Here is a 17,392-nt window from a genome sequence, read left to right on the forward strand (position 1 = left end):
TAGCGCCACGCTACGGAGAGATTTCTATCGTCTGGACAGTATTATATAAATTATATATAAATTAGGTACTGTACATATAATTATATATTAATTATATATAAATTAGGTACTGTATATATAATTATGTATTAACTTATTGTAACTTTATTATAATTAAATATATAATTTCCGCCGTCTAGCGTGGCGCCACGCTACGGAGATTTTACACTAACTATCGTCTGTACAGTATGTAAATTACGTACCGTAAGTCTAATACAGTACTGTAATTTTATACATTTCTTGTGAAAGAAACATTTCTTATTCAACGGCGATTAAAATTATTTATATTAATGATGTCTCCAAAGTTCAATGAAGTTTTCGCAGAAAAATAAGTTGTTAGAAATCGGCCGCTATTTGCTGAGCTGTTCCGTGACGAAAACAAGCTTTAGCAATGGCGATGTTCAATGGTGCACACTCGGTAAGTAATCCTACAATTTTTTGTTTATAGCGTAGTTTATATGGATTATTCCCAAAAAATATATACGTATTTTGGAAATGTTGAGTCGGATTAGTCTAGAATCGATTAATTTTATGAAAGAAAACCTTTCAATCAGCCGTAGTCTGTAAACTTCACACATGTCAGGCTGTGATTGGAAGGACTTGTAAGAAATCAGATTCCTAAAGAATGGAACGTATCTATGATCTTATAGGGGGGTCGACTGTATTCACTGACTCAGCCTCCTCCATCTGTCTTATACAGGAGTTTAAGTGCATCCATAAGACTATCAACAGCATTAACCACCTGGCATTGGGCAGTACCAACAGGTACTCCCTCTCCTGGATTAGAGGTCACCAGGGTCTGCTTGGCAATGACAAAGCAGTTGCTCTGGCCAGGCAGGCTGCTATGGATTGTGAAGGTGATTATATCTATAATGCTATTACAAAGATTAGTGCAAAAACCATCTTCAAGAATGAGAACAAAAACATCTGGGAAAGCGACTGGAGAAATGAGCAAACTGGTGCTATTACACAATTATTTTTCCCAAGCATTCTCACCAGTTTAAAACATAAAAGACACTTCTACATCCATGAAGAAGTCCAATTTCTAACTGGGCATGGGTCTTTCTCCAGTTACTTTAAAAGATTCAAGATCCAGGATGATGACAAGTGCACAATCTGCAATATAGAAGACAGGCCACTGCACTACATCTAACATTGCCTTGCGATGGATAGCAAGAGACTCAGAATCCAACTTCTTGCTGATGCTGCTGACATTCCATGGCCTTGCTCCCCAAACGAACTGTTGAGCAATCACACGCTACTAGAGGAGTTTCAGTGCCTCATTAAGAGTTACTTTAAATGCATCAGTAATAATAGAAGATTTCCCTACAACTGAAACAACTCCTAACTGCTATAAGAGTATTTATAAGTACAGTATATGTAACCTTTTTTTTTTCCTTTTTTTTTTATGTCCATTATTGGTTTGTTCAATTTCCTGTTTGTTAGTTACTATTATACTGTACAATGCCATTTAATACCCATCAAGGTTAATTATATTCTTTCTATTTTAATCTGCATAATACTTTTGCATTACTTCTTAATTTGTATGTTATTTGTTGCGCTGTAATTTATTATTCATTGTATCCATTATAAGCGAATTACTGTTTTCTACATATCTTTTACATAACTGTATGTTTATATATCCTGTTTTCTCACTATGTTTTGGTACTCTATGACTATATATATCAACCTCTGGAGTGCTCTGCGGATCAGAGGTCCTTGTAAATAAAGTATTATTATTATTATCATAAAAAAAAAAGTAATTGGTCAGGCTTTAGGTCTATACTCACTTGTCAGTGTGATTTGAAAAGGATAGAAAAGGTAAATAAATTTCTTTTCACTAGAAATTATCAAAATCAGTTATTTTGAATTCATACAATTATCTTTAGACTGGGTGCAATACTTTTCAATTTGTATTTCCAAGAAATATTAGTTTAAATATTTCTGTTTGTATAGGATTACTTTCTGCCATTGAAGTCGTGATTGATATGCATTATTTTTATTTTAAAGTAAAACTGGATGCTTTGATATCAAGGGTGTGCTGCAGCATCTTAAGCACCCACCCTAGATACACCTGTTTTAAACATAATGAGGCTGTTTTGTTATATTATTAAACATGCAGACAATAATAAAATTTGGGGAATAATTTTGAAAATTTAATTTTAGTTTTAAATCCAATTTATGCTATTCAAATCACTTAGGTTCTCTAAAAAGTTTTTACTCTAAGTCCGTGTCAAGAGAAGTAAAGATTGGGAGAACACAGGCGATTACTATTACTAGTCCAAAAACTCTTTGTTGGGATGAGCATAAATAAAATGAGTGTGTATCCTTATGGCTGTTTCTCCTGCAGAAGCAAATAGGAAATTAATACAGTAATTTATTTATTAATTTTTACAAATAAACAGAAAAGCCCCAAAGACTAATAAGTACAACAAACTAGGAAAACTTGTTTGCTATGTAAACAGGTTTATTTGGCAAAAGGACTCAAAAACAATGGATTGTTCAGATAGGCAGCTGTTAGTGTTCACGTTCTTGTCAATAGTTTGAAATTTGTGTTGAAAGTTGCCTCAGGAAACAAGTGAAATAATTCATGAATCAATTATCTTGCCATAGAAACTGTTGTTTGTCAAAAAATTTGTGACTTTACACATTCTGTTTTATTGGAAGTGCTTGTTCTTATGTTTTTCGATTTTGGATCATCCTCACACTGAGTAAATCAATACATATAATTTTGAACAAATTGAATACACTTTTGCTGGCCAACAAAATCAAGAGAGACAATTAAAATATAGATGTCTTGATGCAAAATAATTAGACGAGACAAGATCCAGCACAGAAGAGAAAAAGAGATAAGAATTAAAAGAACAACAACAAATCAGCTGAAACACCACTGCCAACAAGAGCATCGGAGAACGAATTTTTTTGAATGCTATAATTTAATGTAAAACGTCGAGGCAAAAGTCGATGCAAAATGAATGAGTGTGTTTAGTAATCATCTACACATTTATAAATATTAATTGAATAATAAAATATACATGAAACTTATTTAGAGAGCCGAAAATTTTTAGAATAACATACATACAAAATTAGATCTTCCGATAATAATTTGTGTAAATTATTATCGGCCCAATTATTATTGTTCGAATAAATAAGAATGTTCGCAATAATTATTATTTACTATTGATACTGTTCTTTTTAACTTTTAACTGTATAATTTTTGTAAAATATAAAAAGATTTATGCATAATGATCGGAACAATTGAATTAATACATTATCTAAATTTATACACGTGCTGGCTGATATCTGCCCTAAAATTAGCTTTATAATGAAGTTATTAATTTCATTTGTATTTTCAGATTTTAATTTTAAGTTTTATTGTATAATTATTATGCAATAAACAAGTTTAATTTTAATAAAGATCATGAAGAAATTGGCAAAAAAATAAAAGATTAAATTATATATTTTAACTTACTCATTATCCTGGAGGTAGAAAATAGAAAGGTATTTTAGTTTTATAGTTTGTAAAGTCACCATCTCTTAAGGTATTTTGAATTTAATTTACTTCTTATTTTTTAATGCATAATGTAAAAGCTAAATATTAAAAAAATGTTCAATATTTCTGGAATCTTACAATCTATAAATAAAAATTTAATATACAGGGTCTTCCAAAAATGAATGTAACTATTTTAAATTACTGTAATTGTGTTAATTATTATCTAAGGAGTATGCAACATACATCGATGGATAGAATGACCGAGTTTCCTTGACATCTCGACATTCAAATGTCTCAACGTCTACTACCTCTAGGAGAGTCATTAAAAAAAAAAGTGACTCCGCAACAAAAGTTTTGTGCTCTGCAGTTTGCAATGAGTAATCTGCACAAGACTTAGAATTGTGACTGCCGTGGGAGGAGTGATGACAGATATACCATAGCAAGTGTAAGAAGAATTCAAGTATCTGTCAGATGCATGCTGTGCTATACAACGTACACGCATTGAGAAATTGTAATAGGGAAATCCGAAACTTGGACAGTTTTCCAATGTTTTAATGTATGATACAGCATTCTTAATAATTAGATGATAATTAGAATAATTACAATAATTTGAAATTATAAAATTCTTTTCAGAAGACCTGTACTTTGGCATGTACTATAATTTATTTAGTTATAAAAACTTCTATTTTAGTAACATCAAAGCAAGTATTTACAATTAAAATTGTAAATTTTCTTTTGTTCTAAAGAAATAAAGTTGTTATATGTAAAGTTAGAAATGTTATTGAATTTTTAATTTATATTTAATAAAAAAGCACACACATTAAAAATTATAACTTTAAGAAATATTTTTATTATTAATTTGGTTCCTAAATTCTTTAATTTTTCATTTTTTCGTACAAAGCTACAAAGTATTACATTATTAAATTCTAGAAATTTAATAAAGTTGAGAGTTTGTTAATAGATGGCATCACTCTAACATTAGTACTGGTATCAAATATTTCCAATTGTATTTTCATTGGCCTATAAATTGATAAGTATTTGTATACCAATATAAATTGTTTGTTAATTCATACTTAATAATTTTAGAATTGCTTATATAATTTTAATGTACCAAAATTCTAGAATATTCAAATATACAAGAAGAATAAAATTATATTTAAATCAACTGATGACATTAATAATAATAATTCATTTTAGAGTCAAAATATCAAGAATTTTTAAAGATAAGAATCTAAAAATTGAATTATGAATTTTTTAATACTTTGAGAAAACATTAGAGACAGATTTTTATATAAAAATTATTGTAAGAATCTTGATTTCATCTTAATGCTGTCTACGAATTTGATTTATAGTTTATTTAAATTAATATTTAAATGCAAAACTTTCATAAAATTATAAATTTGGAAACAAAAGATTTATAAGTATTAGGGATTGTTCTAAATTTCAGGATTTCTTAATTAAATAATATATATTGTCATTTCTGCACAAAATCCTCGTAAGCATCACTATAGGTCCAGCAAGTTTTATGTCAGTTGTGCATGCCTGTAGAGTGTGCGTGTTCCATAAAAAAAAACATCAGAAACATTCGACCAATAGAATTGGTTGTACTGTTATATATAATAAGCTCATATATAATTAGGTAGTGTGCATTGTTAGGAAAACCTTGTACATGACTAAATCTTTTTTCTCTGTTGTTGAGTGTTGTCAGTAGTAAAATTAGATAATTACATGATTACACTTATAAGATTTTTTCTCATGTGAAAAGTTATACTGTTTTGTTCAATATTGTCTTTTGTTGTTCCTGTAAAATTTAATATTTTGATGCTTAGAGGTTTTCACATGTCAATAGAAATACAGTAGAACCTCGATTATCCGGACTAATTGGGGATGAAGGTAGTCCGGATAAGGAAAAATTCGGATAATCGAAACAAATACTTTAGTTTGTCTTTTAATGATAATATAACACGTTTTCTTTTCGATGACATATCAGTAATATTAAAAATAAATACTGTATTTAAATTGTGATCAAATTTTCAAGAAACAAATGTTCGTATTGAATTTGGACTACTACTGACCAGTGCTAACAGACTACAGTAGATCCCCCTATAAGACGGTAGATACGTTCCGTTCTTTATGAATCAATTTTGTAGGAATCATAGTTTACGGACTACGGCTGTTTGAAAGGTTTTCTTTCATAAAATTAATCGATTCTAGACTAATTCGACTCAACATTTCCAAAATACGTATATTTTTTTGAAAATAATCCGTATAAACTACGTTATAAACAAAAAATTGTAGGATTGCTTACCGAGTGTGTACCGTTCGACTACGCCCGTTGCTAAAGCTTGGTTTCGTCGCGGAACAGCGCATCAAACCGCGGCCGCGATTTCTGATATTATTTTTCTGCGAAAACTTCGTTGACCTTTGGAGACATCCTTAATATAAATAATTTTTATGGCCGTTAAATAAGAAATGTTTCTTTCACAAGAAATGTATAAAATTACAGTACTGTATTAGACTTACGGTACCTAATTTACATACTGTACAGACGATAGTAAACTCAACTTACTCGCCTAAACTCTCTGTAGCGTGGCGCTGGACGGCGGAAAGTATATATATAATTATAATAAAGTTACAATAAATTAAGTTAATATATAATTATATGTACAGTACCTAATTTATATATAATTAATATATAATTATATGTACAGTACCTAATTTATATATAATTTATATAATACTGTCCAGACGATAGAAATCTCTCCGTAGCGTGGCGCTACGGACGGCGGGTAAGTAGTTCGGCTGCCCGATGACGTTTTACGTATTATAGGAGTTATTTTTACCGTTGTTTACGGATAATGCCACAATTTTTATAGGAATCATAACTATAGGAAACGCTTTTATAGGGGGATCTACTGTACTTATTATTTAAAAGGCCCTCTGGTGGTGCAAGAAGGCGGATTTTATAAAATAAAAAGCAGTTGAAACTGCATTTTTATGAATAAAAATTTGACAAACTATTTATCGTTTTATGACGAATAAAATTTTTTCTTTGCGTTCGCGGCTTTTAAGTAATGCATAAACCTTCGAAACGTGAGGCATAGGCGGTGGCCCACGTTGCCCGTGCCTTATGCCGCCCTTGGTCATAGAAATGATGTAATTTGAAAATAAAATTATTTATAAATACGTATGTCAAGTTATATTTTTATTACGATGCAAAATATATTTAAGAGTTTACGGCCACTGTGCCGGGTGAGACGTTGAAACAAAAAAAGTTATGCATTCCATCACGTACATAAACAGTATTGTAATTCGCCAAATGCAAATCAGCAAATTCGTAAAATTTTTATTTTGAACAATCCGGATAATCGAGGTTCTACTGTACATTTAATTGAAGATTAATATTGTATCATTCAGAATTTTCTTTTCGGGCTTGTTTTGAAATTTATATATTTAATAGAAATTATAGACACATCTGCAATGATTGTTAATGTTTAATAAAAGTTTATTTTTCATTAAGTATTAAATTTATTTCACTTTTATTTATGTTCAAGTTTAATTCTCATTTTATAAAAATGAACAAAAAAATCAGACAAAGTCGATGAAAAACAATTACTATTTATTAATTCATTAAATTATATTCTATTTACAAATTTGTATATACACCTGTTATCATGAAAATTATACTTTCTGTTAACGTGTTCAACGACCCGACCTAAAAGTAGTTGCTGGCCGTAGTGCTCGGCTTCTTCTCTGGCCTGAGCTAAGCCAAATATTGTTAAATAATTTATAAGTTGTTTCCCAGAAAATAATAGTTCTGTACTTCTGGTTGTTTGCATGTTTTCTGCTTGTAAGTAAGCTTCACACCTTTCTTGGTGATAAGCAATAAATTGTTGGCAAATATTTTGTGTAGATTGTTCCAAATCTTGAATGTCTGGTAACACAATATCATCACTACCGTATCGAACCTTCCTATAGATTCTGGCACATAAATGAATGATAAAATTAACATCAAGTTCGAATATGAGGAAGATTATAATTCCTTGGCCATATACTAAAAGTATATCTAAAAATTGTAATTCTATTAATATACCTGAAGAAGTCTCCATCACTAACATCCAAGTACATATAGCCAAGCTTATTATCATAGATACATTCAATAGGAATAATAGAACAAAATGATTACTTATGTCGTGGATATCGATGCAGTTATCAAACATTCGGATTTCCATGTCATTTGTGGTCACATCAGCATAATCTTGAATTAAAGAATTGCATGCCTTTCTCTGTTCTGAAGAACATCCGTAACGATCAGCACATAATAAATTATAATTACCCACTTCTATATCAGTTTGATTAAAAATGTCTTCGATATCTTCCATGGTCCCGTAACATCTAGGAATTTCTTGCTGATCGTGATTGATACAAGATACATTTGCATTAGTGGTATTTTCGACATCGTTAATTGGTTGGTAGTTGGCTTGCTGATTAAGCCGACGTTGTTGAATAATTAGACAAACTGTCGTAATGGCGACGCTTATAGAAGTTATTATCAATATAATATATCTTTCTATAATACCATATTCAAAGATATCATCATCAGTTTGGTTAGTTGCAATGAAAGCCATAGTTGCCACTACAGAAATTGGGAGTAAGACACCTAAAACATTTAAAAACATGTTTAATCTAATAACAAAACATAAACTTCTCCAATGAAGGAATGCTATAGTGAGAGCAAGTATAACTGTCCATACCCTTACAAAACTTACTCCTCCTATATAGAGAAGTTTGAAGTAAAACATCTGATGATCTGAATAAACAGATGATGTAATACCCTCAACTGCAAGTATTATTTGTGCTAAAAGAATGATAAATGTTGCTCTGTGTGTGATAATTTTCCATTTCTTCCTTATTAGAAATGAAATTATCAACCAAATGCTTAATGTTAAAGTAATAATACTGCTGTACATTTTAGTAGGTAAGAGATCTGCTTTTAACAAAGTTAAGTCTTTTTGATGCATAGACATCACACTTGCTGATATAGCCATGAACGGTGCAGCAATCACTGTACATATTACCATTCCTGTTGAAACAACATCTGTTGACAAACCATAGTGGACAGCATACAGATAAGCTGCAGGTGCAAATGGAAAAGTCCCATAAAGAAAACCGAAATTGCTCAATTCATTTAACTCCTTACCTGGAATGTAATCAGATAGCAGAATAATAACTTTTTGAATTATCAATGGTAGTAGTAATATTTTGGCCAATATTAGAACTATCGGGCAAATTAAAGCACGACCTTTCATCTGTCCAAATTTTCCAACAAGACTGATTCCAAGAAGAAAGAGTGCCGTGGCTGAATATGCTGAACCAAATATATCCAACAACTTGCATAATACATTAGGTAGATGCTCATGGAAAATTATATTTGATATTATTCCAAGTACAGTCATTATTATTACTGGATTAGTTATAGTACCTTTAAGTACTAAAAATAAAATATTCTTCCTCCTTGTCTCTTGTTTATGTATCTCAATCAGGAAAAAACCTACTGGGTTTAATATAGCTAGCTGTATAGGTGCAAGTAAGTAAATGTAATGTGCGTATTCAGGATGGTGATGACTATACAAAGCTAATATTAAAGGATAACCAAGAGCAAAATCATTACTTTGGGTAGCAAGAATTGCATAAAGTCCAGCTTTACTTGTATCTGCAGGTTTTGTAACAATAAGTGTTGTTATAGCCACTAATATAAAAACAATAGTTTTAGATACAAAAATGCTGGCCATAAATGTCCAATTAACATGATCAAAGTCAAGCTTTACAAGCGAGCTAAATATGAGAGCAGGAAGAGAATAACATTGTACAAAATTGTTTAAACCTGAAACTTCTGTAGTAGATAACTTTCGGTATTTTCCCGTAAGATAGCCAATCAGGATGACACCAAAGCATTGCACTAATGCCGACAATAAAGTGTTGTTATCGTGATCACCCATTTTATTTCCTGTAAAAGAATAAAATTTAAGATAATTATAATTTGAGCATTAAAAAAAATCTATCAATATAATTAAAGGTTAAAAAACAAAACTTTGAAGTTAAATTTATCTCATATTTACTATAATTACCTTTTGATTTACATATAGGAAAAACTATCAATCAACAATTATAATTGTGTATCACAATGAAAACAACTCTAGATTTGTTGCATGTGTTAACTGCTCTAACCAGATAGATTAAATCCAAGCTTTGAAAATCACTTTCCAGACCATTAACAGCCTTCAAAACAAAACAAATTTACTACTATTATAATTATTTCAGGGTATGTGGTTCATTAAGCTAATGAAATGTGCCAATTAGTACGATTCACTCTGTTTACAGATAAAAGTGTAAATTTTTATTGATTTTATTATGATTGTAATTTAAAATATTTGGTTGAAATATTTAAGAAAATTAATTTTTTTTTAATGTTTAATTTAATTATTTGTACTTTATATTTTTACTTTCCCAGCTGTTATATATGACAGAGGAAAGTATGACAATCTAAAAGATTTTTACAACTTGGACACAGTACCTTGAACCATTGAGAAATACAGAAATTATTATTATTATTTTTTTGCATGTGTGGAAGGGACACAATTTTATTCACTCACTTTGAAGTTTAATAACTCCTGTGCAGGGAGGTTTGTGTATTAGGGGGCATTGATGCTATTAAATTTTGTTGGTTAAAGGTGAAGAGAATAGGGAGAAGAGGGGGTCATGTGTCTTATCGCGTGAGGTCATATTTAACTTAATGAAGCTTTCACTTGTTAGCATTTATAATTTTTTTTATTTTAATAAAATTCATTAAGCTTTTTACCATTTTATTATAATTAATAATATAAAAAGTTTCTTAAAATAAAATCCCATAATACATGGCACCACACAATTTTAACTTTTTTGTTGGGAAAGTTATACAACTCACTGCTGGATTTATCCTTACCAGATAACAGTTAGTCTTTCAATATCTATTTAGCACATCACTAAATGAAAGTACTTTATAATCATAATTTGATAGCACGTTATTTTAATGTGACGATAAAAATTAAAATTTTTGATCAAATTTCCCAATTATAAGACAATATTACATTAATTATTATTGTGATTTTTTTATATTAAATATATTTATATTAAGTATTTATTAACTGCTTTCGTAGTAATGTAAACTCAGAGAAAGAACTTACATTAAAAACTAAATATTTAGTGTATTTATTATTTTTAACACAAAACTGAATAAAGAATTTATCACTTTAAAATTAAAAATAAGCTTTAATAATTATTTTAACAAAAATTTTGTGCTTAAATATGATTATAAAAATATTGAAGATGCTAACAAAAACTCTTACTATTATTATATTTTTAATAATTTATTGTCTTTTATGTTATATATAGGACAGGATAATCATTTTGGAATTTAATATATTAATAGGCATCCTTTTAAAACAAGTACTGTACAGTACATAATGCATTTACATGCATATATGAATCGTATATATATATATATAATTTATACAGTTACGTCACACTGGATGATTTTTATCACTTTTCCTTCCTTTGTATTTTCATTGCAGACATTTTTTTTTCTTTTGTGTATACGAAATACATATTGTGTGTGTGTAAATAACAATTACAGCTGTGAATAAGATGGGTGGGACCTCATCAGATGTAAAAATTGCTATAAAAAACAGACCCGAACCGACAGATGTAAAAATGCTATAAAAAAACCAATGGACTACTTGTGTTATGCATATATAATACTTATATTGATATCAATAGAATACAGTGAGATATAACTTTGTATATAGTCTAGATAAGTAACTACTACATATGGAATACTTATCATCATTCAGTGTATATTATTGGATATATGAGTGTATAATAAATTTTACGGATTGAGATTAATCATTATCGTGTAATGTTTACGTTAAGCATGTCAATGAATAGCATTATTCTTACTATGTTGGGTTCAGAGCCTTCGAAAGAGGATGTTGGAGATTTTTCCCTGGGCTCGGAGGAAAATCCCCAGCTTCTCCTTATCTTCATAGGGAAAACTAGGGATTCTCCCTCCGTTACCTTCTGCCCCACATAAGATTAGGGGCCCGCTCTAACCCTACCTCTGCCCAAGCTCTCGACGGTCCCAGTTAGGCTTTACGAATTACCAAATTTAGGCAAACCCGTTTCTCTCAATGCTAACGAAATAACAAAAGCTCGATCGATAAATTATTTATCATTGGATTATAAGAGAAATCGGAATTGTAAATGACGTTACTTTAATATATAAATCATTTCTTACCGGCTTATCTGTCGATCGCACGTCATTCAATAGATAGCGGCATTACCTCGACGACAATCGGATTTATCGCATTGTTTGGGCGCCATTTACGGATTCCCGCTTCGTACGGAGACCGATCCGATTGACAAAATGCGTCGTAACGAGCCGACGATTATCGAGCGAGTGGACTACGTGCTGCGAAGAGCGATGGAAATGGAGTCTTCCCTTTACTACTACTACGGCAAAACTGAGCATGCGCGAGACGTTATCGTCTGCTTCCAAAATTTTCTTTTATATTTTTTTTTTGTCGAGTGTTTTTATTCAGTTTTTATCCTAGTTCGACGCGTCTCTAATAACGGCGGGAGTATTTTTAAACCGATAAAGTATTTCGTTAAGGTATAATAATAATAATACCGATAAAATAGTTCACGGACGTCAACCTGTGGGTTGCTGTGACGTCACCGATAACGCCTTGTACGAGGAATTCACGCACAGTCATTTTAAGGGATTTTAGATTCATTAATTAAAAGTTAGTAGTAGTTAATGGCTGAAAGGATTTTTTTTTCTAAGTAGGAATCAAGTGACAAGATCGCTAGCGCGAGTTGAATTACTGCACGGACTTAGACGTCACGCCTTATTAAGCAAATGTGACGGGCTCCGTCACGTGTTTTTTTAAAGGTGGAGGGCGCGCGCCGGGATTAATTGGAGGAAGTTTTTTTCTGTTGCATCGAATTTCGGAGCGACGGCGAGAGATTTTTGTTTCTCCGTTAGCTTGTTGTCGAAAGTCGAACGTGACAAACTGTCGATTTTTGCACTTATTCGTAGGAATTGAAGGTGAAAGATAAACAACGTAGGGTCGGTCTAGTAATTAATTCACGCTGATGTTTTCGTAAAGGGGAACGAGGTAAAGAGAATAACGGTAGTTATAAATAAATAAAAAAAAACTAGGAGGTTAATGCTCGATTGCGTCCACGTCCCTACCGTTTTTATTCTATAAACTATGTCATTGTCATTTATCATTCAGTTAGAGCTTGTTGCAATGAAATGTACTGTACCTTTGATTTATGTAGTTGACGCACAGTCTATGTTGATAACTTTCCATTATTTTGTGCCATTTGTTCGTAAAGGTGCTTCTTGTATCGATTTAAAGTAAATTTAGGAGTATTTTGATAATTTATGGAATTATAGAAAGTGTTTATTATACACGGGTCTGAAGCTATAATGTGTAATAGGCGCTTCCCCTCCACCGACTAGTGTTATGTTAAAAAATGCAAGGCCCTAAACTATGGACTTATCGTGTGAGGCTCCGAGCTGCAGCTTGTTTAAATGGTGTGCAATCTGGCTCTGATTATACTGGATGTCCGAAAAGTTACTGTGTAGTGAGAAATTTGTAATAGCTTAAATTTTTATGTACGTCATGGTACGCGAAACCCGTAAGTCGTATGTCTCGTGTTTCCGCTTTATTGTAGGTGGGGTTACCACATGCTTGCTTGCGCGTATTCTGGTTTCTCGGACTGCGGTTTTTATAAGACTTCTTCGTCAAATGCATAATCTTCCATGGAATCTAGCCCACTAGGTTTCCTGACCTCGCTCCCCCAGATTTTGGAACTTTGGGGACGTTTCTGGCATTTGCTGTAGGAGAAACTGCAATATTGTACATAAAACTTCCCATTTATTAATTAATTGAAACAAACCTTTCCACTGCACAGTATTTTTTGGACACCCTTTACAAGACTAAAATTGTTGGAATTGTAAAATTTAAGAACATGCATACTTCTGTTTAATTAAATATATATATATGACACCTTTGAATTTATACATAAAATGTATTTACATGTAAAGGCTTCATAAAATTTTGTTTAAAATTGCAGAGATACAAATTGAATTTAATAAATGTTATAGTAGTTGGTTAAACTGTTAAAGTTCTTGAGGTAATAAGCATTTTGCTGGTCTTAATGACTTTTTGTGAAAGTATTTATTTACTAAGATAGGCTACAGCTATCTAATTTTTAATCCATTACAGTTTACATTAATGATAAGATAAGTTTGAAAGCTGATACCTTATCCTAATTAGTTTATAAATATTTGTTAAACGTGTATTGTGTCTCTGTTATATCTTTGCATGCCACAAAATGAATAAATTGTTAAATGTATATATGTTAAAAATTTATTTTAAGAAATATTTAGTAACATTGAATTTCATATTTTTGCAAGTGATAGATGAATAGATTGTTGTAAGCACGTAATGCAAGAATGAATATATTTAATTATTTTATTCACAAAACTAATATGTGCAAGATTATTTATAGAAGAAAGTTATTAAATTTTAAACAATAAATTTATATATTACAAATGCATGGTTACTAAATCTGTAAAATAGATTGTAGAAATGGATATATTATTGTGTTAATGAATATTTATACAATTTCAAGTTTTGTATGTCAAATACAGAATCTTCCAAAAAGAATTCTACCATTTTAAATTATTGTAATTATGTTAATCATTATCGGAGGATGTCGTAACACACATTAAAATGTTGGAAAACTGCCAAAGTTTCGTATTTACCCATTACAGTTTCTCAGTGCTTGCTACAGCATTTCCGACTTTGCAAACTGGAGAATACAAAATGCTTTTTCTGTTGCAATCTCCATTTTTGTTTACGTGCATACTAGAGACAGTAGACAATGATATGTTATAATGCTGATGGGAGACGAAACTTGGACGGTTACTGTATTGATTGGTGTAAGTCAAATACATCTCAGATGATAATTAACATAAATACAGTAATTTAAAATGGTAGCATTCATTTTGGAAGACCGTATATTAATGCTATGAAGTTTAAAGAACATTAATGTTTTTGACTCATTAATAGGCCATCTTCCAGTGTGGACATTTGAAAGTGGAATGCCTGAATGAAATGGGATATTCCACCTTCAACTGTCTGTATCTGAAGATGGCCAAGTAATTGGATCAGAAATGCGAGTTCTTTAAACTTCACACTCTTGTAAACGTGCATTGATTAATTCAGCAGAGTAACTCTGATGGTTAGTTCATTCTTATTGATAAAATATATAAACTAAAATATATTACTTATAATATAAACTTGTAAAATATTTCTTAACTAATTTATTTGAAACTTTTTGTATGGTAATTTATTCTTACATAATATAAAATTGCATACAGGATGAATCAAAAATCTATTTGCGGGAATTTTTTAAAAATCAATACTTTTGTTATTGTAGGTGAAAAGGAAAAGAATATATCCATATTCAGTTAAATGGCATTAACATAAAGCACATTTTATAATTTACAAGTGACAAATTTGGCTCTATGTATAAACTTTCAAATTTATTTAATATTGGAAGATATAATTCTAAAATAAAGTTCATTTTACACAGATTTTCAGTTAAATACTATTTCATTGAAGTTTTGTTGCTTTTCATTTTTATTTACATCTGGAGCAGGTTCTCGACCTTTCCATGGCCACAGAACATCATTCATATACTTTTTATTACATGGAGCTTTAGTGTCAATATATTCAAAAATCAATAAGTGAGTCCACATTTACAGTTCTCGCATAACAATGAGACAATAAACTATTGTATTGAATAAAATAGAATGGAATTGTCTACAATAAAATAATGTGTTATAGTACATTGAAATAAACTTGTAATAAAAACTAAGATCTTTTTTCTCTTATGGAATACTCTGGCCCACAAACTTGCTTTAGAGGCAAATTTTGTTACAGATAAAAGTGTAAAACAGTTTTCTCCATATTTATCTTATTTTCATTCTTAAATATGATTTATTTCTTATTTACAATACTTAAAACATTTGATTTAATGATGTTTATTTTGTATAAATTTACTGGTTTTGTAAGAATTTAAGCACCCTTTGCTGCCTTTTAAAAATGAATTCTAATTTTATCAAAAGGGCTTATCCAATATTTATTTTATGTGATTTTTAGACTTCTTTTGTAGAATGTAAAAAAATGAAAAATTGTTCTATTGAAAGAGATTAAGGAAAAGAAATAATATGATAAGCATCAGTAGTTTAAGACAAAAAATAATTGATCTTTTTATGAATAGAAAAAAATTTTCTTCACCGTTAACTGATTGACATAAAAAAGTTTGCTGAAATTGAATAAAATGTACTTTTGTTTAACCTTGAATTTTTGATAAACTGTAATCACATCAAATTCCTGCTTTATTGGAGCACGTAAACAGATGTTAATAATTGCTTAGTATAATATTTTCAAGCTTCGTCAGCTCATCTTTGACGGACGCAAATTCCCGAACCGAGCCGGTGAAAGTATCGGGAGCTATTAAAAACTGTTTTTATGCTCTAGTAAAGCAGAAATTGGTGTAATGTGGCTTTTTATTATTTGCTTAAGTATGAATATTTCTTATATCGTCCAGTTGTTAAGTGAAATACCTAAATTCCGTCGTAAATAATTTTTTTTACATTTAAGAATCATATATAATTTTTTTCTGATGAAATGAGCAGATAGACAGACAGGAGAAATTTTTAAATTTTAACATATCTGTTATTTATATCCTTGAATGTACAGGAAATGTTAGCAGAAAGAACAGCCAAGAACTTTCATACAATAATTTGTCACTAATGTAAAGATCATACTTAGATTAGTTGATATATGACAATTCTGTGCAATGTAATAATAATATTTCTTAGAAAAACTGGTTGGCCTTTATTTCTAACATCATCAATCGAAATTGATGTGATGCAAGACGCAAGTCAATGTACATTTAATCTGTAGATATTTTCATGATTTGAATATTTAAATTTTCTGATATTACAATATACTTTGTATAGTAAATTAATAAATAATCATTAAAAAAAATCTTACTGACACAAAGAATTTTTTTTTTGTTTCTCCTGCCGCAAATAAATGTTTTTTTTTTTTTTATATATATGAGCTATTAAAAAAAGTTAAAGTAAAAATTATATTTATCCCTTATTTAGTAAAAATTGAAGCTTTCTCAAAAGTTCATAATAATTTAATGAGAAATGACTTTGGATTTCTTTAAAATATTATAAAATGCTACCTTTGTTGGAGCTCACTCTAAATATCAGTTGCACTTTGCCTAAGCTCGTCATCAGGAAAGAGATAGAGAGATGAGCGAAGAAGCTTTCTGCCTCCCGATGACAGACTTTGTTACCCAAAAGTGCTTGGGAAAAGCAATACTTAGAGTGAGCTCAAACAAAATAGATTTTTTTCTTATTTTGTTTGATTTTATCATTTATTATTTAATATCTGAATGAAAAAATACTCGTTGCAATAACAGAATTTATAGTGGGTTGTCCTTTAAGCTAAGTGCTTGCTGGAGTAGAGATTTGCAAACAGAAATAATAGATTTTGATTAATCTATGTTTTGTATACATGTTCATAAGAACAAGCTCAAGTAGAAGGAATAGTTACAAGTTTATTTGGTTTAGATGACCCTAAATAGAGAAACATTCCCAAAATTTAGTCTCTTGTGTACAAAACATGATGCAAAAGCAATAAAAAATTAATTTTTATCAAGCAA

General features: G+C 30.2%; 2 protein-coding genes across 4 annotated transcripts in view; one reads left to right on the top strand and one right to left on the bottom strand.

Annotated features, from left to right (window-relative positions):
• The window catches only part of LOC111636384 (tether containing UBX domain for GLUT4-like), a 41,358-nt gene that overhangs the window by 7,687 nt on the left and 16,279 nt on the right, over positions 1-17,392 (top strand). The gene's annotated exons all lie outside the window — the stretch shown is intronic.
• LOC111636383 (integral membrane protein GPR155-like) lies at positions 7,131-14,076 on the bottom strand. Of its 3 annotated transcripts, none has more exons than XM_023381622.1 (3): positions 11,865-14,076; positions 8,733-9,539; positions 7,131-8,666 (listed from the first exon to the last, which is right to left on the bottom strand). In XM_023381622.1, the coding sequence occupies exons 2-3, from the start codon at positions 9,529-9,531 to the stop codon at positions 7,168-7,170; spliced, it is 2,298 nt and encodes a 765-aa protein (XP_023237390.1). In that variant the 5' UTR covers positions 9,532-9,539; positions 11,865-14,076; the 3' UTR covers positions 7,131-7,167. The 3 variants fall into 3 exon arrangements, with proteins under 3 accessions (XP_023237390.1, XP_023237389.1, XP_023237391.1); XM_023381623.1 differs by having other exon boundaries at positions 7,180-7,513; positions 7,626-9,539; positions 11,865-14,072; XM_023381621.1 differs by having other exon boundaries at positions 7,131-9,539; positions 11,865-14,071.

The sequence above is a fragment of the Centruroides sculpturatus genome, unplaced genomic scaffold, assembly GCF_000671375.1.
Source record: "Centruroides sculpturatus isolate CEXI.00-Female unplaced genomic scaffold, Cexi_2.0 scaffold1069, whole genome shotgun sequence".
NCBI classification, from domain to species: Eukaryota; Metazoa; Arthropoda; class Arachnida; order Scorpiones; family Buthidae; genus Centruroides; species Centruroides sculpturatus.

Coding starts and splice junctions, on each gene's coding strand:
- LOC111636383 (XM_023381621.1), bottom strand. CDS start 9,531: ATGGGTGATCACGATAACAACACTTTATTGTCGGCATTAGTGCAATGC.